Raw genomic sequence first — 26,531 nt, forward strand, 5'->3', positions numbered from 1 at the left:
TCAGGGTGCGTGCGGTTCAGAATCCTGCCTACGAGAAGTAAGGGAGCGGGTCTGAGAAAGAAAGGCCGTTCTGTCCTTCCTGGAGCCTAAAGCTGTGGACGGTGGTGGACGAGACGGGCACAGAGGGGCCTCAGGAGGTGTAGGGCCGGGGAGCGGGGAGTACAGGGGTCTAACTGGGGTTTACACACAGACTCTTCCTTTCCTACCTTGACCTTTTTGCTGGTAGTTGTGCCTTTTCTGGACCTGCTCTGTGGCTCTCTGCAGATAACGGCACCTGGACACAGCTGTGGCTTGTCTCCGACTATCATGAGCACGGCTCCCTGTTTGACTATCTAAACCGGTACACGGTGACCATCGAGGGGATGATCAAGCTGGCCTTGTCTGCCGCGAGCGGTCTGGCACACCTGCACATGGAGATTGTGGGCACCCAAGGTGAGTGGGCCTGTCCCACCCCCACCGAGCTCCCAGAACTCCTTCTCACTGAGGACGCGGGATCTGGGCCTCAGGGACTGGGGTCTGGTCTAAGCGAGAGGAGCTTGGGCCTCACTCCAGCGAGAACAAGAGGTGCCTCTGCCTTCAGAGCTCCTCGGGGGGACTCCTGACGGAAGTGTGGGTTGTTTGTCCCCGATGGACTGGGGTGGCTGTTGGTTGGGAGGCTGCCGTTGACTGAGTGGTCATCTCAGACGCCCACGGTTCGCTGGTAGAGGAAGGGACTGAGAAAATCGAAGGAACTACTGTGCCGAGCATCAGTTGAGCGGGTTCACACCCTCGTCGGTGGGTCAGCTTGATGGGTTTGACGCTGGGCTCTACTAAACTAGGAGGGCCCTCCTGGAGGAAGGTGACCGCGGGCACCCCTGCTTGTTGCCTGACATCAGCTCTTTGGGAGCTCCTGGGGCTTGGCAGGTGGCACATCGCTCCCTGGTGCCTGGTCGACCAGGCAGCAGCTCTTGCTGCCCGTGACAGAAAACCAGCCACGGAAGTTTGACCCTGTTGCTAGGCTCTCCAGGGAAAGTAGCAGTCCTTACCTCCCCCGTTTGGTTCTCAGAACGTAGCTAGCGTAGCAGCTTCTCTCTGAAGTCCTCAGCAGTTCTGTACAGGAGCTTATTAGTTAGGGGAAAGCGAGCAGGAGTAGTATTAATATAGCAATATTAGCTCATACGCATGTCCTTCTAAGCTCTTGACTTTCCTAAGTTAATACAGCACATTTAATCCTTATAACATTCCCCTGGAGTAAGTACTGGGGTTTAGTCTCATTTTATGGATGAGAAGACCAATGCATAGACAGGTGAAGTTGCATTTCCAGGGTTACTGGGTTAGTGGGGAGCAAAACGAGGACTCGAACCCATACGTCTGGCTGCAGAGACTATGCTTTTAACACTTGTACTGTCTGTCTGTAAAGATCCCTGGTTTGTTTGTTTGTTTTTTCTCTGCTAGGGAAGCCTGGAATTGCTCATCGAGACTTAAAGTCAAAGAACATCTTGGTGAAGAAAAATGGCATGTGTGCCATCGCAGACCTGGGCCTGGCTGTCCGTCACGATGCAGTCACGGACACCATTGACATTGCCCCCAACCAGAGGGTGGGAACCAAACGGTAGGAAGGCCCTGGGCCTTCGCGCTTGCCCGACACTGGTACTGAGTAGCCCTTGCCCAACTGCGTGGGAGAAGGCAGTGTGGTCCTTACTCTGACAGCTGGTAGTTAAATTGAACACCCGCTCCCCACACTGGAAAGCCACACAGGTTGCATCGCGCAGATACAAGTGCGAGCGGCACAGCTCCGGAAGACCCTATACCCATAGGTGCTGGTGCATTGGGCAGGGGAGGCCATGGAGAAAGAGAACCTGGAGCAAGATTTAGAAGGGAGACAGGCACCAGGCTTGGATGGGGGAGAGGGAAAATGTTGCAGTCTGAAGGAGTGGCCTGGGCAGGACCCCACAGGAGGCAGGGAGCATGCTTTGCTTAGGGTGTAGAGAGCAGGTTTGCCAAGCTAGAGCAGAGGTGGTCCAGGGTGGAGATGAGGGCCCCCCCGTAAGGATTATGGGCCTCCTCCCCGCGTCACAGAGAAGTGACATAAGAAATAAGGAACGTGGCATACCCTGGCCTAATGGTAAAGACTCCGAGCACTCACTGCCGAGGGCCTGGGTTCAATCCGTGGATGGGGAACTAAGATCCCACAGGCCGCGTGGCATGGCCAAAAAACAAAGGAAATAAGCAACAGATTGACTGTGACTCCAGGTCGACTTCACGAGCTGGAAACGCAACTCTTCATAGGATGGAAGAGGAGGGCTGTTTCTCTGCTGAGTATCAGTGAATTTCACTAATTGTGCTGCTGCTTTTTTGCCCCTTCCTTTTGACCTGAATGATTGCAGCCACCCAGGCCCCAAAGTGTGAGGCCTGAGGTGAGCTGATTGGCCTTCTGTGGGCAGTGGGGAGTGGCTCAAGCAGTACTCATGAACTAACTGAGTGGGACTCTGATGACTACCTAGAATTAATTCTCACTTACCTGCACGGGTAAGATAACAAAAGAAGTTCAGACTGAAATTTAAGCTCAACCCATTATTGGCTGCACTGAACAAAGTCCAAGCCCCCAGTAGCAACCAGATATTATGTACTCTTCCTGCTCTGTGGCCTGCAGTACACATACCTCTGCCAAGAAATCAAAACATGCTTAAAATAAATCTTGGCGGTTAAAAAATAGAGGTAGAAATAAGAGTAGGCTAGTATTACCAAACCTTGCTAAGGTGTTTAGATTCGAATCCAAAGCATGGGAGTTTGCAATAATAAGAATCCCATCACTTCCTCCTCCCCAAGGGGCTGTCTTGGGGTGATTCTGTCCCACATTCAGGGGGCCCTTGAATCAGTACTTTGAGTCGAGAAAGAAGTCATCATTTTCTATGCGTGATCACATTTCCTTTGCTCTTGCAGATACATGGCCCCCGAAGTACTTGATGAAACCATCAACATGAAGCACTTCGACTCCTTTAAGTGTGCTGATATCTACGCCCTTGGGCTCGTGTACTGGGAGATTGCTCGAAGATGCAACTCTGGAGGTACCTTTCTTCCTGCCTTCTCTGGCTCCTCCCTCGCAGTCCAGAGTCCTGAGGGGCTAGAGTTGTCCTGCCTTCTTTCTCCTAACGGCCTGTCAGATGCCTAGCGCCAGCACCCATCATACTTAGGGTTCTCATCCAAGAGGAGGGAGGGGACCGGGGAGCCGCAGGGACAAGAGTGTGTTTACTCTTTGGACCAGCTTGTTGAATAGTGTTTTATGTTGTGGTGACTGTTCCGGGGACTCATTTGGGCTTTTTTGGGGTTTTTTTGGTAACACATTGTCTTTCTTGGTCTTTCGAGGTTGGGAAAGCCCTGGGTAGGAACAGCACAGGACTAATGCAGGGGTCTCTTTTACACAGGAGGCAGGGTATTCTAACACACTGGCTCTCAAGCCACGTTCCTGGGGAATGTGGGGTTTCATTGATAAAATAATAGTGGTGATTTCTCAATTTGTGGGAGAAAGCTTACTAATGCATAGAATTTTCTCACAATGAGTCTTTTCTTATGCAATTTTCTCCTGAGTCTTTGGCATTTGCAAGTGTTCAACCACGCCAGAACCCAGTGAAAGGTAGTATCAGATTTAGCAGAAGACTTTTTTTTTTTTTTTTGCGGTACTCGGGCCTCTCCCGTTGCGGAGCACAGGCTCCGGACGCGCAGGCTCAGCGGCCATGGCTCACGGGCCCAGCCGCTCTGCGGCATGTGGGATCTTCCCGGACCGGGGCACGAACCCACGTCCCCTGCAGCAGCGGGCGGACTCTCAACCGCTGCGCCACCAGGGAAGCCCAGCAGAAAACATTTTTTATCATCGGCTTAGTATATCAGAATTTTATGGTGACTTCCAAGTATTCTGCCACATGATCAAGTTCAAGAACCACAAGAACCCTGCCCTCAGCCATTTATCTTTGATGTAAGAGATTCCAGGTCAGTGGAAGTGAATTAAATTAATTAAAAAGAAGTGATGAGTGTTCCAGCAGAGCCCTTTTCTGTATTTTACTGCCTTTTTCCATCTGTGATACATTTGGTAAGATCCAAATTATGGAGGAGGCACCCAGGTATTGTACATCTTAAATTTTGATCATGATATACAGATAAAACAGATCCAGATGAATCTGGCCGCACAGGTCTGTGTGGTACTGTTATTGTCACCGTTTCGCAGATGAAGAAGATGAGTCACAGATTAGGTGATTTGTCCGAGGTCACACCACTGATAAACTAGGGTTCAGACTCTGGCAGACTGAGGCCAGAGTTTAAGCTAATTGCCCCTTAGATGATTAACCAAGTCAGACTCTATTTAAAAATCTGTCCCGGGACTTCCCTGGTGGTACAGTGGGGGACTTCCCTGGTAGTGCAGTGGATAAGACTCTGTGCTCCCAATGCAGGGGGGCCCAGGTTCGATCCCTGGTCAGGGAACTAGATCCCACGTGCATGCCGCAACTAAGAGTTCGCATGCCACAACTAAGGAGCCTGCCTGCCGCAACTAAGGAGCCCACGTGCCACAACTAAGGAGCCAGCGAGCTGCAACTAAGGAGCCCGCCGGCTGCACCTAAGACCCAGCGCAACCAAATAAATGAATAAATACTTTTTAGAAATAATAAAATAAATGCTAATCTCAAAATAAATAAATAAATAAAAATAAAAATCTGTCCCATCAGCTCAGAACAGCAGAATTTTTTTCTGGAAAAAGGCATGAGAAAGTTACATTGGATTTTTTTAAATTAACTTTTTATTACGGAAAATATTTCAGTTTGTAGCTCTAGAAGATAAGGACTTCAAAAATATAGTACTATTATCACACTTTAAAAAACAGACAGTGATTCTTAATATCATATAACATTAGCCAGTGTTGAGATTTCCCCAATTATCTGTGAATTTTTTATAAAAAACAGCTTGTTAAATCAGGGTTTAATTTAAATGTCCATCCACTGCAGTTGATTGATATAACTCCCAAGTCTCATAATCTACAGGTTACCCCTCAATTTTTTCTTCTGCAGTTTTTTGGGGTTTTTTTTCAAGATTTATTATTTATTTATTTTTATTTTATTTTTGGCTGCGTCGGGTCTTAGTTGCAGCATGCGGGATCTTCGTTGAGGCACACGGGATCTTTTTGTTGCGGCGCGCAGGCTTCTCTCTAGTTGCGGCGTGCAGGTTCTTTCTCTCTCTGGTCGTGGCACGCAGGCTCCAGGGTGCGTGGGCTCTGGAGTTTGCGGCACGCAGGCTCTCTAGTTGAGGCGTGAGAGCTCAGTAGTTGTGGCGCATGGGCTTAGTTGCCCCATGGCATGTGCGATCTTAGTTCCCCGACCAGGAATCGAACCCTCATCCCCTGCATTGTAAGGTGGATTCTTTACCACTGGAACACCAAGTAAGTCCCCTCTCCTGCAGTTTTCAAAATTGGAGAATCCAGGTCCTTTATCCTGTAGGGTTTTCCTGTCTAGATTTTCCAGATAACCTCTTACGCAGTTCACATGTTCTACTGTTTCTGTGAATTTCCTATGAGAGTTCCATCTAAAGACTAGAATCATTTTTTCCCCCAAAATCCTTCTGTTAAAAGACACAGACAATGGTGATTACCTCTCTTTTTGTGATGTTAGCAGCTATTGTTGATTATTGTCCAAATCCAAATGTATTAGAGGTTGAAAAATGCCAGTATTCCGATCCTGTCAAACTTCATGTATTAGCTAGATTTTTTTCTTTAAAGAGAAACTTCCCCTATTGTCTATTTGGTTACCAAGATGTTTAATTTGAAGAGGAAAGGCAGGATAAATACTTGATTCTTTCCATTTATTTGACATTTTTCAAAATAATGAGTTTATTCCCTCTCATTCTACACAGGCGACTGAGGTTTTGGTTTGTTTGTTTTTAGTGTCATCACGAACTGGTGATTTAAAATATTTGTTTCCATTGAAGTCATAGGTCTTACTGTTGCTTAAATGTTCTCCTCTTTGGCCAGTTGGGAGCTTTTCAGGTCGGTACCTTCTGACATGGCCTCAGTAGTCTTTGATAGTTTCCTTGCTTTTTGTTACGAAAAAGATATTCCTGGCTAATCCTGTGTGTCTCTTGTCCCATAACTAGCACTGACCAGGCTCTCCAAGGAGCCCTAGTTCCTCTTAGTGGGAAGTGGTATTTACAGATCACAACATGGGTGTTGTCATTGGCTTTTGAGTAATCTCTTCCTTCTTTTGATAACTCCGGTGGGCGTTTTCTTTTCTCCCAGGAGTCCATGAGGAATATCAGCTGCCATATTATGACCTAGTGCCCTCTGACCCTTCCATTGAGGAGATGCGGAAGGTCGTATGCGACCAGAAGCTCCGCCCCAACATCCCCAACTGGTGGCAGAGTTACGAGGTGGGAAGCTCCCCTCTCTCCCGTGGCCTTTCTATCTGCCCGATTTCTCTCCCTTAGAAGAGGGTTTGCCAAAAGTGGGGCCAACCCCAGGGCTACCCCCTGAGCGTGTCGGTTATTGCAAACTATTATGTGCTGTTGTATTATATACTGAGCCCTTGTCCTGGGCACTGTAGGGTCCCCTTTGGAATTGACAGCCTAGAAGAAGAAAAAGGCTTGGTCCCAGGACACAGATAAGAGACAAAACAAAGACTGAGTGGGAGCTGTTAGACCTGTCCAACTAGAGAAATGGCTCTGGAGCCACAGGGGTGAGCTGAGCTTCGTGGAAGAGTTAAGAAGAGGTGTCCATGAAGGGTGTAGAAGAATGAGGGGGTGGGATTCAGTGAGAAGACATGTCTACGAGGGAAGTGGCCTTTCTAAAAACTCAGAAGCGAGGAGGGTGTAGAGAATTTGGGTTGGGGAGTGATGGCGGATGAAGCGGGGAGGGGATGGCATTCGATGGCAATAACAGAAATGAGGACAAATGTGTGATCTAGATTCCTAAGAAACATGGAGTTGCGGGGTCTTGGAGTCTTTGGCGGCACAGGGTTTGCTTCGCTAGTGCTCTTGGGCCCCCTTTTCTCTCGTGGCTCTGCTTTAAGGAGTGTGTCCACTGGAGGGCAGGCCCGCGTTGAAGAGCAGAATTACTGAGCTCACACTTTGGTGACGCCTCCGCTTTGCCTGACAGAGCAGCCTTTTCCAAAATGGTCCTTGGAACCCTCAGGGTTTATTCACTTCAGAGGGTGGGGGAAGCAGAAAGAGCTGGTCTTCAGCTGCCCGCACCCCACTCCCTCTTCAGTCGGGGCTGTTTGTGTGTTGGGACTCCGCCGGGAAAACGGGTCCCACTGCTAAAAGGAATCTGGAAAACACTGGCCTGAGGCAGCAGTCTGGGGACTCCGTAGCCCTCCACAGGTGACCTTCCAGGTCCGCCCCTTGGCTGCCCCTGGCCTGTGTCGTCCGGGCCCTGGCCGTGAGCTTCTGCCTCTGACGAGGCTGCCTCTCAGGGGCTGCTGCCTCCTCCTCCGCCACCCTGTCTCTGCACGTGAACGTGGGGTCACAGCCGCGTGCGTGCTCATGCTGGGGGATGTCCCTGCTGTGCCTGGCTTGTGCGCTACTTTACAAAAAACAGTCAGTAAACAGTCATAAACACGGATACTCAAACCTTCCAGAAATGATTTTCAGATCACAGGCCGTTGCAGGTATTTCTCTCAGGATCACCCAGACGCCGGGGAGGGGCTGACCAACCATGCTTGCCGAGAAGGTCCCCCTCCCCAGGCTGTCCCTTAAGGAAGGGGGCGCCCGGGGCAGGGGGTGGGGGGCGGGCGGAGCCCGGGTGCGGGAGGGGCAGCCTGGGGACCGGGAGGGCTTCAGTGGGGCGGGGGCGGGGGCGGGGCGGCTCGAGTGACGCGGGGTCTCTGCAGGCGCTGCGGGTGATGGGGAAGATGATGCGGGAGTGCTGGTACGCCAACGGCGCGGCCCGCCTCACCGCGCTGCGCATCAAGAAGACCCTCTCCCAGCTCAGCGTGCAGGAGGACGTGAAGATCTAGCTGCCCCTCCCCACACGCTGCCGGGCAGCGGGACCTACAGCCGAGCTGCCGTGTTGAGCGTCCGATGGAGGCCTACCTCTCGTTTCTGCCCAGCCCTCTGTGGCCAGGAGCCTGGCCCGCAAGAGGGACAGAGCCCGGGAGACTCGCTCACTCCCACATTGGGTTTGAGACACAGACACCTTTTATATTTACCTCCTAGTGGCACGGAGCCTCTGAGAGCAAACGGTGTGGAGAACTCAGTGCCACAGCCTGGACCGGCTGTAGTGGGAAGTTCTGCGAAGCCCGGCGCGCCTGGCAAGAAGCCTGGCGTGGTGACGGGCGGCCTGGGAGGGCCCGGGAGGAGCGAGCGTGGCCCCTGCTGAGCGGCACCGAGGGCTTTCCTCTGGGACCAACCCCAGCGCAGCGAGACAGCCCGGGGAACCAGCAGGATGGCCCCTCTCGGCAGCGCCGGGCCTCGTGCTCCCCTCCGCCCCGTCGGGACACCTGGAGGGACTGCCAGTGCCCGTCTGTCCAGCCGTGTATGCATGTGCCGAGGTGCGTCCCCTGTTGTGCCTGGTCTGTGCCGCGCCCTTACACGTGTGTGTGCGCGTGCACGTGTGTGCGTGTGTTGTGTGTGTGCGCGCGCGCACGCGTGTCTGTAGGTGCGCACTCACCTGCTCGAGCTTTCCGTGCATGTGCAGGTCAGGGGTGTGGTCGTCACGCCGGCTCTGCGTGCTGGGGCCTCTGTTCAGTAGTGAGCAGCGTCTGGTTTCCCTGGTGCCCCTCCCGGAGGGCTCCCTCCCCTCCCTTCCAGAAGCCCCCCTCCACGGTGGGTCTCCCTCCCCTGTGTCGCCTGGCCCTCCTTCTCCATTTCAGACTGTGGAACCAAAGCTGGCCCGGTCGTCTGTGGCAGGCAAGGCTTTTGGGTCCAAACGTAAGGGAGGCGGGGTGGGATGGGCAGGGAGAGAATCTCGGTGGCAGTCTGGGGTGTTGTGGTCAGCGGCCACCGTGGGAAATGAGCCAGCCTAAGGGCATCGTCCTCGGCAGCGTCAAGGAAGGGCCGAGGAATCTGAAGCCCAGATCTTGGGACTCAGATCGGAATGTCACATCTGTCTTTCATATCCCACATTCTGGAAACAGCAGTGTATATTTTTGGTGGTAGTGGATTTAGGGTGGGGAAGGGAAGGGGGGCCAAGGAGGGGGGAGGGAGTCTGGGGCGGGAGGGAGGAATCTGCATGGGTCTTTTACTGGATTATCTGATCACGGTGGAGGGCAGATGTGAGACTTGCGTCCACCTCAGGGGCTTTACTAAAGGGAACAGCCCGAGCTGAACCTGTCGTTTAACCTGAGTGTAGTATTTAACGACGTCCGGAAGCGCGGTTGTGGGTGGTGATTCCGTCAGCATATCTTAGGTATATATTAACTTTGAAGCCATAACTTAACTGGAGTGGTTTGGTTTTCTTTTCTTTCTTTCTTTTTTTTTTTTTTTAATTTAATTGGGAGGGTCTAGATTTTAACTTTTTTTAAATATTGTTAAGTTTTTATAAAAGGAAAACCATCTCTATGTGATGATTACCTCTCAATCTATTTGTTTTTAAGGAAATCCCTATAAAAACAACCACACAAAAAATGCTTCAATCAAACGCACACAGCTCAATCACACTGGAAATGTCTGTCCTTGTACCTGAGCCTGCTCCCCCCACCCAGCAGCAAGAGTTCCTCTGCCTTGGGGGTTGGTCTCGCTTGGGTTCTGCCCCCCCCCCCCAGTTCCACAAGTGGGTTTTGCACTGGGGCCCTGGCCTTCCGTGCGTTGTCCAGCAGGTTGCAGCTTCTGCAGGCATTCACGCTACAGACATCGCTGAGTGCCTGCTGGATGCCAAGCAGTGCGCCAGGCGCTGGGAAATACAGCTGTGAACAAGACAGGCTTGGGTCCTACTCTTGGATCACCGACCACGGGACCCATTCAAGTTAGTGGGTGACTGTTTTGAGACCAGAAGTTTTTGTAGTTGCTTCTGAGCCTTTTGAGCCTGGAGTGATTGCTCTTATATAAGACCACTAAGGAGTGAGGATGCCCACCTGTCCCCCACCAAAGAGGCCGGTGGTGGGCAGTGAGACCCCCCCCCAGTCGCTGCGTTCATCTGGAGCCCCCTTCCTGCCCCCAGGGGAGGCACAGACTGTGTGCAGCCTCAGAGCATCCCTGCCTCCAACCCAGCGATTCTCTGCCAAAGCTTGTGGAGGAGGGGAGAGCCCTCCCCCCACTTCCATTGGTCTCCCCCGTGCCCTGGCCTTTCTATTTATTTTCCTGCTGTATCGCTTCTTTCCTTGCGTTAAAGGAGATCTTCCCCTAACCCTCTGAGCCAATTTACTGGCTACTGACTAATTTCCCTCGAATACCAATCGTGTCATTAGGGGGACCTTCTTTCCCCACCCCTGCCGATGCCCCATCTGTCCGCCCTGTGGCAGAACTTAGCGGTTTAGAGGAGATGACGGAACTCAGACTCCTCTCCCCCCGCCGCAGCCAGCCTCTGGGATCTGCCAACACTCCTTGACCCAGGGACTCCCAAGCCACTAGCCCACTCCCCCGGTGGCCCTGCTGTCCTCACCACACACTCCTCCTTCTCCACCTCTGGGGAAGACTGAGCAGTTTCGGGGGGAAGCTCCCAATCCCACCGCCACCACTCTTAACCCAAGAGTTAGGAGTGAGAGAGTTGGGAAGAAACTAAAGCTGTGGTTTTGGCCCCCTGAGGCTAACCCTGATCCATAGGGCTACCTGCACCTCTGGATTCTGGATTCACAGACCAAGTCCAAGCCCGTTCTTAGGTCGCCGTCAAGGCCCCCGAACGGCATTCTCGGTACTTCTGTTTGTTTTTGTACATTTTATTAGAATGGACTGTAAGATAGCCACTTAGACACTTTACCTCTTCAGTATGCAAATGTAAATAAGTTGTAATATAGGAAATCTTTTGTTTTAATATAAGAATGAGCCTGTCCAATTTCTGCTGTACATTATTAAAGTTTTATTCACAGAGCTTTTCTGGTGCCATCTGTTTTACATCTGTGGACTGGCTGCCCAGCCTTTTTCAGAGGAGCTGGGCAGGTGCTTCAGGTAGCGTCCCTCCCGCCACTGGCTGGGGTACGACGTTAACACCAGCTGCAGCAGGTCATGTCAGAAGAGGACCCTGTCGGAACATCCGGGGTCTTCCTGAGGCTGTTCCCCTGTGTTTCATAGAAGGAGGGCCTGGCGTGTGAGAGGGAGCAGAGGACGAACTCAGCACCTTTTCTTGGGCTTTGCCTGTATTTGTCTTCGTCTTTTAGCATTTTTCTCTTTATATAAAAGAGGATCTTGATCCTGGTAAGTCACAAACCACCCAGTCTCGAAGGCAGCCTGGGCCCTCCTCAGTTTTAGCTTTCCCCCTCCTGACTTGGAGTATAAATGTGAATTTGGGGTTGGCTAAGCGACTTTGAGATGGGAGTCTTCAGTGGTGACTCCGGGGTTTTCAGTGTGCGGGTGGCTGTGAGGAACAGCCCTAACCCAACATCTCTAGGCTGAGGAACCAAGAGAGCAGGTCCTAGAATCATAGACTCTCAAGTTTAGATGGGACTCCAGAGGTCCAGCACCCATCAGGCATTTGACCTCCCCCACAGCATCCCTGCCGAGCGGCGTGGGCCTCGTGCGGTAACACTCAGGACCACAACCTCCACCTGCCGGCCATCTGCTCAGTGAACAGCCCTTCCTTACCTAGAACTGGGAAACCTCCCTACAACTTCTCTCCAGGATGGTTCAGAGCACTTATTCTGTCTTCCATATAAGGTCCCTTAACATATTTGAAGGCAGCTGTTACGTTACTATGAATCTGGCAAAGCTTAGGGTTTTTTCAGTTAATATTAGCAGATACTTATTAAAAAGTTACTGTGTGGGACTTCCCTGGCGGTCCGGTGGTTAAGACTCTGCGCTTCCACTGCAGGGGGCATGGGTTTGATCCCTGGTTGGGGAACTAAGATTCCGCATGCTGTGTGGCGGCAAAAAAAAAGTTATTCTGTGCTGCGCAGTGTGCCAAACTTGGCTTTACGTACATGAACTGCTTTCATCCTCAAAACAATGTGTGAGGCTGGATTAGGAAACTGAGGGTTAGAGAAAACAGATAAACTGCCCACATAGCTCACAAGGGTGGAGAAGACCTTGGGTCCGGGGTGTCTGGCCAGAGACCGCAGCCCCTCAGCCTCTGCACATCCTGCCTCCATGGCGCCATGCCCTTGCCCCACGCCGGCTGCTCTCCGAGAACCTGGCTCAAGCCCGGGGCCACGGAGAGCACATGACGTTCCACCCAGGCATTCACTGGCAGCACAGACGAGAAGGAGAATCCCAGACTCTGCTTGACACCTTCAGGTCACATCCCAGGACTGCATCTTACGTTTGGGTTGAGTAAAATCCAGCCCCCTTCCTCTTTCCTGTATATGAGAAGTTGGTATTTTGAACTCAAGTGCGGGACCTTATATGCCTTATAGGTTTACCCTGTTAAGTTTTACCACAGAACCTGTCCATTGCTGCAGCCCGGCAATATTTTAGAATTCTGCTTGTTGCCCAGAGTTGTCCATTTGTCCTCCCATCTGAGACTGTTGGGCCGGAGAAAAACAAGTAACTTACCTCTAGAAGTTGGCTCGAAGTTTGGCATATATCCTAGTAACCCAGAGTGGCTGCTAATTAAATTGTCCTTGCACCCTGGCGCTAATTCTCTTTGGACAAAGATAACAGCAGGCTCCCAAGTACCTTGTTGAAGTGGCAAGGTATTCCTGTGGCTGCTGCATCTCTTTGGTCTGCCTGTCGGAAGGAAAGGTGAAGCGGCTTGCAGTGGATCTCAACCTAGTTCAAAAGCCAGTCAATGATCAGTCGTCTTGCCAAGCATGGACCTAACATTCACTGGGCTATGGATTGCAGGTTCAACCTTACCGTTTTGAAAATCAGAAAGGCAGCAATTCTGGGACCTCTTCATGTGCCCTTGAAGGTTACTAACGTTTCACCTTTGTAAGGCCCACGACCCAGGAGACCTGCGTTCATTTAATGGTGTATCACTAGGGGTTTTGTTTCACACGTTTTAGATTTCTGTCCCCACCCCCTACCCCCGGCCATGTCTTCTGATCTGTAGTCTGGAGAACATGCTTGCTAAATACAACCAAAACAAAATGAGGGGTAGAGTAGTAAAGTTCAAGAGACATGCAGGAACATGTGAGGGATGCATAATGAAAGGGAGGGAAAGGGAGGGAAAGCTGTAGATCAAGACAGGGATGGTTTCTTAGGATTCACTAGAGAAATGAAAACTAATAGGGCTGGGTAGATTAGATAGATGATAGGTCGATCGATAGATAGATAGATATTTAAAGGAATTGACTCACACAATTGTGGGGCTGTTAAGTCTGAAAGCTACAGGGCAGGCTGACGGGCTAGAGACCCAGGGAAGAATTGATGTTGCAGTCTTGAGTCTGGAGGCAAACTTTCTTCTTCCTTAGGGGACCTCAGTCTTTTAAGCCCTTCAGCTGATTGGATGAGGCCCGTCCACACTGTGGAGGGTAACCTAACCTGCTTTACTCCAAGTCTACTGATTGAAATGTTGATCACATCTAAATCAGACCTTCACAGTAACATCCAGACTGGTCTGACCAAACCCCTGGCACCACACCCTGAAAAGTGTTAGGCGTCCCATGGCCAGACAGGGTGGGATTTAAGGAATATGGCAGATAGCTCTGGATCCACCTGGGAATGCTCCTTGGAGGCCAAGGATGGAGGATAATGGGATAGGAAGGTTTAAGGAACAATAGGATGGACTGGGCTCTAAATGCATTCTTATTAAATAACAAGCATGTGTTCAGCAACCTTAGTGTGTAAAGCAGTAGGCAGAATACAAGGACGGACAGTCTGTGGCCACTGCCCTTCGAGACGGAGAGGATTTGTATAGAGAATAGAGGGTAGAGCAGGTTTTAGCAAGTCCCATTACAGAGCCGTATGTAATGCGTCGTGGAAGCTCAGGTGAGGTGCCTAGGGAAAGCCAGCCCTCCAGGGGCTCCCTACCTGGTGGAATGGACTAGTTAATAGGTAATTACAATGGAGTGAGGTATAGTGCTATGGTGGGGTAGACACACAATCCTCTGGAAACACAGAACAGACAGGAAGATGGGGTCAAGAGAGGTGACATCTATTTAGGGATAGGCACTGGCCTGCTGACTGGGGAGGAGGGAGGTTTGGTCAAAAAGAGTGTGTCGGGACTTCCCCGGTGGCACGGTGGTTAAGAATCCGCCTGCCAGTGCAGGGGACACAGGTTCAAGCCCTGGTCCTGGAAGATCCCACAGGCCGCGGGTCAAACAAGCCCATGCGCCACAACTACTGAGCCTGCGCTCTAGGGCCCGTGTGCCACGACTACTGAAGCCCGCGTACCTAGAGGCCATGCTCCCCGATAAGAGAAGCCACTGCAATGAGAAGCCCATGCACCGCAATGAAGAGTAGCCCCCGCTCGCTGCAACTAGAGAGAAGCCCGCGCACAGCAACGAAGACCCAACGCAGCCAGAAATTAATTAATTAATTATTTTTTTAAAGTGCGTTGCTCGAGCACCACAGGTTCAGTATGGCTAGAGCAAGAGAGCCAGGGGTGCACACAGGAAATCTCTTAGAGCCATCCTGTGCTAAGCCGTCAAGACTGTATCCCGAGAGCCACCAGTGCCATCACTTCCCCTGTGACAACTGCCTCAGACTGCTAATCTCAGTAGTTTTTCCTCCTGGGTCTCGACCTGGTCTCCAAATTCTTCTCAACAGCATGCTTATGTGGAGTTGTCCCATGAATGAACACCTCTTCTTTCATTCCTGCTGTAGGAATGACAGGCCACTGATGGGTTTTGAGCAGGGGAGTGATGTGATCTTACTTGTACTGGGGGGGAGAACACAGTGCTGACTTGAGAAGGTAATTGCCGAGGTGGTAGAGCAGGAAAAGCTGGAGGACGGGGAGAGACAGTGGAAAGGATGCAGAGGTTGGGGGCGCGATCAGATGTGGACAGTGAGGAGAAGCCGACTTCAGTGTGGAGTCCACGGGAGGATCTTAGCCTTGTGTACGACGCTGTCCCTGGGGAGAAGGAACCAGGGCTGGACCACCAGAGCAGCTGTGTTTGCCAAGAGAGACGAGATCTGGGGAGTCTGGGGCCCTAAAAGCTGTCATTTTCTGTCCTAGCTATCTGTACCTGTCTGAAATGAGGCGGGGTACGATAATACATGCCCTCTGTCCTAGAAGTGGTTTGTGGATACTGTAAGGAAAACTAGAGAGATGACCCTTTCTCCCTCCTACCAGTCTAACCTGTTCAAGCCCGAGATACCTTGCCATCCCACCTAGGAGGCAAGATGGTCCCTGGCCTCTGGCTGGGACTAGACTCTGAAGCTACAGTATCCAAAACAAATAAACGGCCATATCCGCCCGGCTCCTGCTCTCAGACCCCCTAGAATTAGCTCTTTGGGCTGTGATGGATCCACCTCCCCCCTCGCCCCTGCTGCTGAGCTCCCCTGGACCCCAGTGCCACACACAGACGCTAGCCCGTGGAAACAGTTGGGCAGTAGGAGCCATTAAGGAAAACAACCGCTCCCTGCCCAGTCAGCTGCCTACCAGCTGCCCAGGCCTCCCTCAGCATCCTAGAGCCAGGGCCCAGCCCCTCATTCCTGCCCACACAGCCGGCTCCGTCCCAGGCCCTCACCCTCCCACCTTCCACTCAGAAGCAGTGGCAGTACCCAGAGAGGAGCCCCAGCGGACCGGTCAGCCCCCCAGTCCTGGGATGAAATGACTGTGCGAGAGCCCTGACGTTAACTCAGATGCCAGAGGAGCCTGGGCTTCTGGAGCTCTTGCCTTGAGTGCCCCGACCTCCTGATGGGAGCCTAGAGCTGGAGCAGGTGGGCGAGGACGGGACTCAGGGGACCGTTGACTGTTAGGTACCTGGGCAAGGGCTTGTCCCAAAGAGAAGGGATCTCACCTAGGCCTTGTCCATTAGCCAAGCCCCCGCTCTCTGTGCCCCTACCACAGGCCAAGCCCTGCCTACCCTGAGAGCCAGGGGCCAGGACATCTGGATCCAAAGGAAGCAAAGCCTGGAGAGTTCACACTGAAAGCCTGGGACATGCTCAGGAATAAGGTACAGATTGAGTGCAGATGTCTGCGGGAGCCAGAGCAATGGGGCTTTTGCAAAGAGGCTTCCGGGGGGGAGGAGAACAGAGGGGGAGGTGTCCTAATATGAGGCTCCAGGTGGCGTGCAGCATGCTTCCCTCCCCCCCACCCCCCCCCCCCGCCACCACCAGCCTTAAGAGAGCTGCAGAAGATGGGATGAGGAGAGCAGATGCTAGACCAGAGACTCGGGCTCAGGAGGAAGTCGTGGAGGGTCGGAAAAAGCAAAGCTTTAGGCCTGGTGTACTGTCTGACGTGTGCAGGTTCCTGCATGGAGGAAGCCCACCAGCTGTCTGCCCTCACTGAGCAGTGTCACCTGCTGCTGGGTGACAAACACACAACTTCCTAACAGGTGTGAAACTCCAGAACTCAGTGACCGAAGCGGGGCTTGGTGTCTCAGCTGAACACAGACCATCTCGGGCCAGAGAGGAGCTCTGGGGGCTCCTTAAACCTGGCTGGGATTCCAGGAGGGGGTCTAGCACCAGCCAGACAGCCCTTCGGAGTCTGATTTGAAGATTTTTCCGAGACTCATGGCCACCAGAGGGCACCACCACCCCACAGTGTGGCATCTTGGGCTCTCCATCACCTCCCTGGAGAAACTGGGAAGATTGGGAGGAGGAAGCAGGCGCGGGTCTCTGAGCTCTCAGCGGGAGCTGCCAGCAGCTGAGTTAAATAGTCTCCAGAGTCAGGAGACCTGGGCTCTAGTGGGTTCTAGTGCCTGTTCTGCCACCGTCTTTCCCTCTCTGGTTGGCTTCAGTTCGCCTCCTCCGTTGAATAAGGACTTGGACCACTTGGTGTCCTTTCCGGCCCACGGGGCCCTTCCCGGCTCTGAAGCTCTAGGGTTTGAGGAAATCATGCAATGAACGTGACAGAAATTGCATCTCCTGGGCCCACCTTTACTCTGGGGTTCTCTAGGGTGCCCTGCCTGGCAGGAGGCGGAAGCTGGTATAAGCTTCCCTCTCTGGTGCTGTTGTCTGACTTGGATGTCGGGAGGCAGACTGGCCTGGGTACTGATGGGCGGTCTCTGTCTCCACGTCAGTCTGAAGGAGGAATGTCTCAACAGAGCTGGCAGACACAGGTGTTGTGACACCCGTGGTGTCTGCTCCTCCAGGTTTCAGGCGAGGAGGTGTCCCTTAGGTAAGCCTCTGGGATAGGTGGGGTGGCGGTACGGAAGAGCTTACAAGATGCCCTTTTGAGGGTCCCTGCATGAATAAGCACAGAGCGAGGAGGATAGAAACCATTGCCTCTGCTGCCTTTGCCCGCCTCCCCATCCCCACCCCCGCTGCAGATGCCGTCTGTCAGGAGCAGGCAGCAGACGGTCCAGGGGTCCATCTGAGCTAATGCTTCACAATAGAGTCCCGTGTTTCCCCGCCAACGCCCCCTCGGCCCCTCAGCTGATGGCCACTTGGTGATGCCAAGGGGGAAGGTGGGAGGAGGGAGAGGAAGGCACTAAGGGAGCTAGCACTTGGTTCGTGGCAGTCCCCAGTCCACCCCCTGCCCCCCACACAACGAGCATCCTGCCATCTGGACTTGTGTAATCACTGCAGGGTGAAGAAGCACCCCCTCCCCCCACACACCTCCTGTAGGGGCTGAGGCCCCAGGGGCCTGGGGGCGGGGAAGACACAGATGGAGTCAAGGAGACTAGGAAGCAAGAAGACGGAGACAGACCCGTGGACTGAGAGAGACAGGAGACAGAAAGCCTTTCCTGGCCTCCCCAGGCTGATGGGCCACTAGCCCCTCTGTACTCCGCAGGCCATGCATCTAACACAGCACCGGTGCGTGTATCACTCCCTACCTGACCAAGAGCCTCTGTAACCTGGCCTGGAGCAGGGCTTCAACATAGGGTGAATGAAGAACAGCGGAAGACAGCATCACACAGTGGTTAGATTGCAAGCTCTGCAACCAGGCTGCCCAGGTTCGAATCAGCTCTGCCACTGAGTGACCTAAAGCAAGTTACTTAACCTCTCTGTGCCTCAGTTTCCTCCTCTGTAAGGGATGATAATGGTATCTATTTTCATAGAGTTGTTATAAAGACCAAATGAATTCATTCATGGATGTAGAAGATGTAAAAGATTACACAGTCAGCTGTAAAGGCGTAACGGTTAAGGGAACACTGGAGGAGGGGCCAATGTGGACATTCCTGGCTTCTGTTCAGTGGCAGACGTCGGGATGTGGAGCCCCCAACTTGTGATGCTGACGCCTTGCGGTGGCTGGCCACTCTTTAGATGCCAGACCTGGCCTTCCACTTCCTCCTCTCACTTCTTATTCGGGTACCACTGACGACAGCTGGGACATTCCCACCTCTCCCATGGCCTGGCAGCCACCGGCAACACAGCCGGGGGTGGGGGGAAGATGCTCCCCAAAAAAGGTCAGATAATGGCTGAGCACCATCCCCCAACCCTGAGCGCCCACTCAGCGCGGTCACATCCCCTGCCGTGAGTCAACCCCCATAGTAAGGATGTATCGGCTGGGAAAAGGATACCTGAGCTCCAACATCAGGAGGTGAGGAAAGGTTTATCCAGGAGGAACAACTCCTGACCTTCTGAGGGGACAGGCCAGAATTAAGTCTACTACTTTTTGGGTTACCCCCTCTTCCCTTTCCCCATGACATGGGAAGGAGAGGCAGCCTCTTTGAACTCTTCTGGGACAGCTGGGTAAGGGGGAAATCCTGGACCCTTTCACTCCCTAGCGGCTTCTGCACAGTTAGTTCAGGGCCATCTCTTCCCTCCCATCAGGGACCTCACCCCTCCCCCTGCCTCCCTCTCCTTGCCTAAAGTCTCCTGCAGCCTCTTGGGTCTCCTAGAGTCTTACTCTGGGCGGCCTCCAAACCTCCTCCTAAGGACTCCTACGGTCGCTCCACGGCCAGACTGCTTGAATCTCCAAAGATATCCATCCCTAAATTTTCAAATCTCGTGCACAAGCCCCTTCACAGGCTCCCCGTCCCTCAGGTATCACGGAGACCTATGCTCCGCCCCCCGATGCCCTGGACCCCTCTCCCCTCTGAGGCTAGCTTTTCCCCCTATTGAGCACTCCGGTCCCCAAGAGTTTCCCCAGCCTGGCATGCCTCGGGAGCTGTGGGCGGGGCTCCGGGACAGCTGGGCCCCACCCCCCCGGGGAGGGGGCGGAGCCGGCCGTGCGGGGGGCGAGGCCCCGCGAGGCCGCTCCCCGCCCGCCCCGATCCCCGAGCCTATAAAGGGAGGCGGCACACCACCCTCCCGGCTGGCATCCCCGAGTCGCCGCCTGCCCCGCCGCGCGGAGCGAGCGCCGCCTCCGAGGGGCGCCGGAGCCATGACCCTCCGCCGACTCAGGAAGCTGCAGCAGAAAGAGGAGGCGGCGGCCGCCCCAGACCCCGCTGCCCCGGCCCCCGACTCGGAAGCTGCTCCAGCCCCTCCGACCCCGACCCCGGCCTCGGGCCCCCCTGCCGCAGCCGCCTGCCCTGGGACCCCCGGGGACGAGCTGTACGCGGCGCTGGAGGACTATCACCCGGCCGAGCTGTATCGCGCGCTCGCCGTGTCCGGGGGTACCCTGCCCCGCCGAAAGGTGCGTATCCCCCCCAACTCCCGCGGCCCCCCGCCCGGCTCTCGGTACCCTCCGGGATCCCTTCCTCAGGACCCGCGCAACCCGCAGCAGCCCCCATTCGCGCCTGCCGACCCCCACATCATTCTCCTGGGGTCCCCGAGTTCCCCCATTCCTCCCCAGCCCGCTGATCCCCCACGGACACGTTCAGATCCTGCTGGGTCCCCTCGACCCTCTGCTCAGAAGGAGCAATCCCCCATACCCGCGACCCCGGCTCTACGCCGCCCCCGACCTGGCGGATCTCCACTCCCCATGCGCCCCCGCCCCGTCTCGCTGCTCTCCTTCCTGCCGCCTCCCCAGGTCCCCTTCCCCTCGCCCTAGCTGGTCTTCGGCCACCCCCGAGCCCCGCCTCCCCGCGTCCAGACGTCTCGAGGTCCCCAGGACGCCTCGCCCGGGCTTCTCCCGTGGGAGCGGGGAGGCCTCGGGCTGGGGTCCCGCCGCTCGCCCAGTCAAGTTGAGAGTCCGCGGGTTCCAGGTGGGGAGGGCGGCGGACGCGCCGCGTGCCTTCTAGCGGGGGAAGTGCGTGCGGCGCCGCCGACCCTTCCGAGGGGACGCCCGGATTCCTGGACTGGGGCCTGCCGCCTTGCCCTGCGTCTGAGGTGCGGGGCTCGAGGCCACCGCTCCCTGGAAGTCAGCCGCGACCGGACGCGGTGGGAGGGGTGGCAGGGCGCCTGCGGGGCAGGAAGGATGCGGGCCGCGCCCGCCCTTTGAGTCTCCCCCTGCGCAGGGCTCTTCCTCTGGCCTGAGGGGGACCCGAGCCCTCAGAAAGGGGAACTCAAGACCCAGGTTAAGGAGAGGGGGCTGGTGGCCTTTCCCAGCTCAGCTCCCCTCCTCTCCCCCTGGCCCCTGGCTCCCCCCAACACAATGAACAGCTTGTTGAGAATTTGCATTTTATGAAAATCGGGTGGAAAGACAAAGGGGTCTCTCTCTGCGGCCCAGTCCTTCCTCCCTGGCCCATTTGGGAACTGTCCCCACCCCTGAGGCCAATCTTTGGTTCTGGAGAAGGAGGGCTTCCTTCTCTTCCTGGCCTTGGGGCAGCCTGGGGGGAGGGTTAACAAGGGCACGGACCAGGAAGGCCCTGGGCTGTTTGGGGCACACAGGACAAGGGCTGGTCTGGCACTGGGCTTCTTCCAAGGATCAATAATTTAGGGAGGGAGAGAGACTGCTTTAGTTTCTCAAGGACCCAAAAGAGGTAGGGACCCTCAGCTCTGTCATCCGCCATGCCAAAAAAAAAAAAAAAAACCTCCCAATGTCTCTCCTTAAGTATAGTGAGACTTATGGACAAGTTTGAGATCCAAGGTTTTGTTTTTTTGTTTGTTTTTGTCCCAGAAAGCAACAAAATATATGGCAATGTTGAGAGACCCAGGTGGAGCTGGGCACAGTTGGCCACCTGCAGCTGGAATCCATAGTTGGTCCCTGAAACAGTCTACTTTGAGGGAGGAGGCTGGGCCCCTCTGTCCCCTGCCTTTCCATGTTCAGGCTGAGAGTCCAGCCCTCCAGACCTGGGCCTCTGACCCCGGCTCCCCCGAGCCACTCTGTGTGAATGAGAAATTAGGAGAGACCTGACCGGCCCAGGGGCCTCTGGAGTGTTTTGATAGGCAAGCCCAGGGGCCCCCTGCCCTTCCTTGAATAACATCTGGGAAGAGCCCCTGCTTCAGCTTGTGGGGTCTAGGGGGCCTGAGCCGCCGCAGACGTGCGCCCTGGGGGTGGAGACTGTTCTATCTAGAGTAATGAAACCCCCTACCCTCCAGGTTGGGAACCAGCACAGGGCTTAGAGGTTCATGCATCTGGAACCCGGGAGACTGTTGTACCCCCACAGTCCTCCCGGCTGTGGGGGTAGAGCTTAGGGAGAAAGCTGCGGAATGGTGCTGATGGTGGCACTCTGCAGGTATCTACACCGGCACCAGAGTAAGTGTGGAGCTGGGGCCGGACACACAGGCAACAGGAAGCGGGGTGCCGGGTCTAGGGCCGGAGCCCAGGTGAGAAACCCCCAAAGGAGGGCTCTCACCATCTGCTCCAGGGCAGCTCCCTCTCACCTGCTCCTTCCTGACTCTCCTTCCCACCCAGGGCTCGGGACTGCGCTGGAAGAATCTCAGCCAGAGTCCTGAACAGCAGCGGTGAGTCACCATTACCGCAGCCCCTGCCCTGGTCCAAAAGGGTGAGGCGCTGGGTTGGGGGCAGCACGACACAGCATCTCAGCCCAGCCAGGGGGGAGTCATTCTCCCACCCTCTCAGCACAGCACAGCACCCTTGCTAGGAATGAGGGGCAGGTGGAGGTGTGGGCTGTGTGAAGGGGGTGGCAGAGGAAGGAGATAGGGACTTTTGAGTCATCAGGTGCTCCTCAACCCACCCCCAGTCCCTGCCAGTTCCCCCTCCCCGGAGAGATCTGGATCTGGGAGGAGGGAAGCAGGAAGTCTTCGGGGCTACCCTGAGCCCTCCCAGCCCAGCAAACTCCGAGGGCCCAAACCATGGCCAGGCTACGTCCAGCTGCTCCAGTCTGTCTGCCCCTGCACCCAAAACCTCAGTCCTCTGCTGGTCCCGTCCTGTGGTGGCCTCTTAGGAAGGGTCTGAGGTGAGGGCAGAAGTAGGTGCTGACTCAGGCCCCACTCTGCCCATGTCCCGTCCTGATTTGGGCGTGGCTTCTTCCAAAATGGATCGGCAGACTATGGCCCGCCGGCCAGACTGGCCTTGAGCCAAGAGTTGTTTTTATATTTCGAAAGGGTCGTACAAATAAAAACAAAGAACAATACAGGACGGAGGCTGTCAAATAATTTAGGTCTCGAAAAGAAAGGCTAAAATATTTACTGTCTGACCCTTTGCAGAAAAAGTTTGCCAACCCTTCCAGAAAACCAGAGAGCACTGGAGTAGACACAGAAGTCACCCTGCTTCCTGCCCCAATACGTGTAGAGGGGGAAAGCCCTGCGTTCAAAGTAGGGAGGAGCTCAGGCTGGGGCGGGGAGTTGCCGCTCAGCATTTGGGGGGTATGTGGGTCAGGTTGGGCACTGAGAGGCCTGGATCTCCAGGGCCTTTCTGAGGCCCTGAGGCTTGAAGGGGCCTTTGCAGGCTGCTTTAACTCTGCCTCTGGCCGGGCGGGAAGGAAGGGGGTGTGGGGGTGGGCAGAGGAAACTCTGGGCTCCCCCAGCAGACGAGAATCTGGAGCTACTCCAGACCATTGTGTCCAGTGGGCAGGCCTGCAGTGCGGGAAGGGGCGGCCTCGAGGCTCCCCTCCCCCCAGCCCTCACATCTGGTGGGCTGGCCTCACCGCAGCTGGGAGGAGCAGCTGTGGTCTGGGCTCAGCCTCGTGACTGGCCTCTGGGGGTGGGGCCAGCCCTCTCCCCAGGGCTCTGCAGAGGACGGTGCTCCAGGCTGTGGCCGAATTTGGGGCCTCAGCTAAGTCAGTAAGTAGTATTCTGGGGCTCACTGGAAAGCTGGGAGTGTGGCTGAAAAACTCAGCTAGTCCACCGGCTCTGGGGGTCAGCCGTTCCAGTGCCTCCCCCACCAGGGGCTGGATTGACGCTGTGTGGCTCAGTGAAGCTGATTTCAGCTGCGAATGGGAAAAGGACATTCCGACAACCTGTGATGAGTGTGACTTGTCACTGGAGACAGTGAACCCTGCCTGGATGTACCAGAGCAGACTCCCAGCATTAGCGGGGGGCCATGCTATGGGACTGGCAAGCTCCTTTTAATCCTGACAGTCTTGATGAGATGGCCCCTGTGTCTCCTGCAGGAAAGTGCTAACTTTGGAGAAGGAGGAGAACCAGACCTTCGGCTTTGAGATCCAGGTGGGAGAAGCTGAGTGCAGAGGGAGGGACGGCTTGGGAGGCTGGTCAGAGGGCTGGATGGATCTCGCCCCACCCCTGGGCTGAGGGTCCCCTTGTTTATTACAGACTTATGGCCTTCACCACCGGGAGGAGCAGCGCGTGGAGATGGTGACCTTTGTCTGCCGGGTTCATGAGTCCAGCCCTGCCCAGCTGGCTGGGCTCACACCAGGTGAGGCATGAACCCGGGACACAGGGCTCTGGGAAGAGGGGTATGACCTTACTCCCAAGCAGAGGGGGTAAGAAATCTCTTCTGAAAACAATTTCCCTTCCTCCTCCTATTTTGAGAAGGCCAGAAAGAAGAATGGGTTGGACTTAGGCAAATTTGCCATTTACTGTGTGATGCTGAGCAGTCCCATCTGCACATTGGGGGCAATAACATGTCCTCACGTCAGCGTGGTGAGGGAATCCCCTGGGCACAGAGCCAGGGCCTGGTAGGTGGCAGGTGTTGCTGCCGCTGTTTTTCCTCCCCCTGGCGATCTGGCAGTCCAGCATGGGCAGGAGGTGGGGTGGAACCACTCCATTAGATCTGCTTGATATCGAGGATCAGGGTCTGTCTTGCTCCCAACCTGGCCCCAAACTGGGGTACCTGTGATACTTCCTCTGACAAGGAAATGGTGCCACCGGTAGGAGACCCTTCGGATTGGCCAAATCTAGAGTCCCAAGTCCCAGGAAGGGACAGCTTGCGACCGCGCCAACTCACCCCCACCCAGTCCTGCCACCATTTCCTTCCCCAAGCCCTTACCTCCCTGCCTATTTACCAGCAGCCCCTGGTAGCTAAGTGGTATATTTCAACTTTGCAAAGTAGTTTCACATCCACCCTCCCTCCTAATCACCATGGTAGCCTCCGCAGGGGTCCACACCCCCTTTTCCAGATGGGAAATGGGCCCTCAGAGATGGTGCCTTGCTCTGCCTGAGGTCAGGGGGCTCTGCAGTGGCCCAGGGTATCAGAAGCTGAGGCTTCTTATGCCTGGGGCCGGTGTTAGTTCCCAGCTTGGTGCTTCTCACCCTGCCCCCTTCCTGTCTCGGCTGGGTGTCATGACAGCCTGTGGGCTGGACCAAAATAACCAGCTCTGGGGGCAGCCCAGGCTTGCCAGGAGGGCTCAGCCTTTGAGGACAGAGCTTCCTGAGAGTGAGGTGAGAATGTGGGTGTCTGAGGGCCTTGGCCCCTATGCTGGGGTGCCGGGCCTGGACACGATCTCCCCAGAACCATGACTGGGGGTAGGGAGTTCAGGAGAATTTTGTGGGGTCATTACCCCTACCCTTTCTGGCGAAGGTGGCTGGAATTCTTCCACATGGCCCGTGGAGCAGATTCTGATCCCCTCTCTGCCTGGCAGGGGACACCATCGCTAGTGTCAACGGCCTGAACGTGGAAGGCATCCGGCATCGGGAAATTGTTGACATCATTAAGGCGTCTGGCAACGTTCTCAGGTACGTCCAAGTGCCGCGGTCCCTGAGGGATTCCTGAGCTCAGCTTCTCTCAGTGTTTCCCCACCCTGTGGGCCCACTTAGCCTTTGATTCCCCAACCTCCTCAGACTGGAAACTCTGTATGGGACATCAATTCGGAAGGCGGAACTGGAGGCTCGTCTGCAGTACCTGAAGGTAAAGCAGCCCAGATACCGTCCAGTCGCCACCCTCCTCTTCCCAAGCCCCTGCCCCTACCGGCCCCACTCTTTTTTAGGGGTCATTTATCTGCTTGAACCTCCTTTTATTTTATTTTATTTATTTATTTTTTTGGCTGCGTTGGGTCTTCGTTGCTGCATGCGGCCTTTTTCTAGTTGCAGCGAGCGGGGGCTACTCTTCATTGCCGTGCGCGGGCTTCTCATCGCGTTGGCTTCTCTTGTTGCGGGGCACGGGCTCTAGGCGTGCAGGCTTCGGTAGCTGTGGCACACGGGCTCAGTAGTTGTGGCTCGCAGGCTCTAGAGCACAGGCTCAGTAGCTGTGGCGCACGGGCTTAGCTGCTCGGCGGCGTGTGGGATCTTCCCGGACCAGGGCTGGAACCCGCATCCCCTGCACTGGCAGGCGGATTGTTAACCACTGCGCCACCAGGGAAGCCGTGAACCTCCTTTTAACCTTAAGGCTTCTTCTGTGTACTCCCTGATCCCTCAGTCTGTACCCACCTCCTGCTAGTTTCTTGCTAGCTCCTGACAGTGAGGCAGGGCGTGTCTCTTACAGCAAACCCTGTATGAGAAGTGGGGAGAATACAGGTCCCTAATGGTGCAGGAGCAGCGGCTGGTGCACGGTGAGTAGATTAGGGGTGTGAAGGGCCACTTGCACCCCTACTGATACCCCCATTCCTGCTTCCCCCGCAGAACTAGTGGGTTACTTCCCCCTCCAAAGTGAAGAAAGGTTTGTTGAGCTACTACTTTGGGTACGATGCTGCCCCAGGCTGCTGCACACACATTTTTAGTTTATTCTCACAGTTGTTCCCTGAAGGAAAGTACAAGATAGTACCATCTCCATTTTACAGATGGGAACAGGAAGGCTCCAAGAGTTTGTTTCAGACCCCTTCCGTGGCTCTTGTGTCATAAGTGACCCTCACAAGGATCTGAGTGTATAATTCCTGTTTTACAGACAAGAGAAGTGAGGTTCAAGGTTGTGACTTGCCCAAGGGCCACACAGATGGTCAACAGGAAGGAGCTGAGGTCTCCTACCCGTGCCCTCTGACGGCCCTCCCTCGTGTCTTCTGCCCCGGCAGGCCTCGTCGTGAAGGACCCGAGCATCTATGACACGCTGGAGTCCGTGCGCTCCAGCCTGTACGGTGCGGGCCTGCTCCCGGGCTCACTGCCCTTTGGGCCTCTGCTGGCCGCCCCCGGGGGCTCCCGCGGCGGCGCGCGGCGGGACGGGGGCGACGCGGACGACGCCGTCTACCACACGTGCTTCTTCGGGGGCGCTGAACCGCCTGAACCCCCGCCGCCCCCGCCCCCCGCGCGCGCGCCCGGCCCGGGCCCCGCCGACGCTCCGACCCCAGGGCCCCGGGCGGTGCTGAGCCGCAGCGCCAGCG

The 26,531-nt window shown here is 55.1% G+C and overlaps 2 protein-coding genes across 4 annotated transcripts in view; both read left to right on the forward strand.

The window, feature by feature from the left end:
• ACVR1B (activin A receptor type 1B) overlaps window positions 1-9,116 on the forward strand; it is a 32,575-nt gene extending 23,459 nt beyond the window's left edge. For all 3 annotated transcript variants that reach the window (XM_029205621.1, XM_029205619.1, XM_029205620.1), the window contains 5 exons: window positions 265-432; window positions 1,435-1,591; window positions 2,923-3,047; window positions 6,257-6,387; window positions 7,845-9,116. In XM_029205621.1, the coding sequence (XP_029061454.1) occupies window positions 265-432; window positions 1,435-1,591; window positions 2,923-3,047; window positions 6,257-6,387; window positions 7,845-7,970 (707 nt within the window). In that variant the 3' untranslated portion in view covers window positions 7,971-9,116. The remainder of the gene's footprint in view (window positions 1-264; window positions 433-1,434; window positions 1,592-2,922; window positions 3,048-6,256; window positions 6,388-7,844) is intronic.
• A 10,250-nt stretch (window positions 9,117-19,366) lies between these two features.
• The window catches only part of GRASP (general receptor for phosphoinositides 1 associated scaffold protein), a 7,887-nt gene continuing 722 nt past the window's right edge, over window positions 19,367-26,531 (forward strand). The window contains exons 1-8 of the mRNA XM_029206613.1: window positions 19,367-19,672; window positions 21,776-21,825; window positions 23,436-23,490; window positions 23,596-23,698; window positions 24,864-24,957; window positions 25,063-25,129; window positions 25,703-25,769; window positions 26,226-26,504. Coding sequence (XP_029062446.1) covers window positions 19,421-19,672; window positions 21,776-21,825; window positions 23,436-23,490; window positions 23,596-23,698; window positions 24,864-24,957; window positions 25,063-25,129; window positions 25,703-25,769; window positions 26,226-26,504 — 967 coding nt within the window. The 5' untranslated portion in view covers window positions 19,367-19,420. The remainder of the gene's footprint in view (window positions 19,673-21,775; window positions 21,826-23,435; window positions 23,491-23,595; window positions 23,699-24,863; window positions 24,958-25,062; window positions 25,130-25,702; window positions 25,770-26,225; window positions 26,505-26,531) is intronic.

The sequence above is a fragment of the Monodon monoceros genome, unplaced genomic scaffold (assembly GCF_005190385.1).
Source record: "Monodon monoceros isolate NGI ecotype Baffin Bay Population unplaced genomic scaffold, NGI_Narwhal_1 Super_Scaffold_6, whole genome shotgun sequence".
NCBI lineage: Eukaryota > Metazoa > Chordata > Mammalia > Artiodactyla > Monodontidae > Monodon > Monodon monoceros.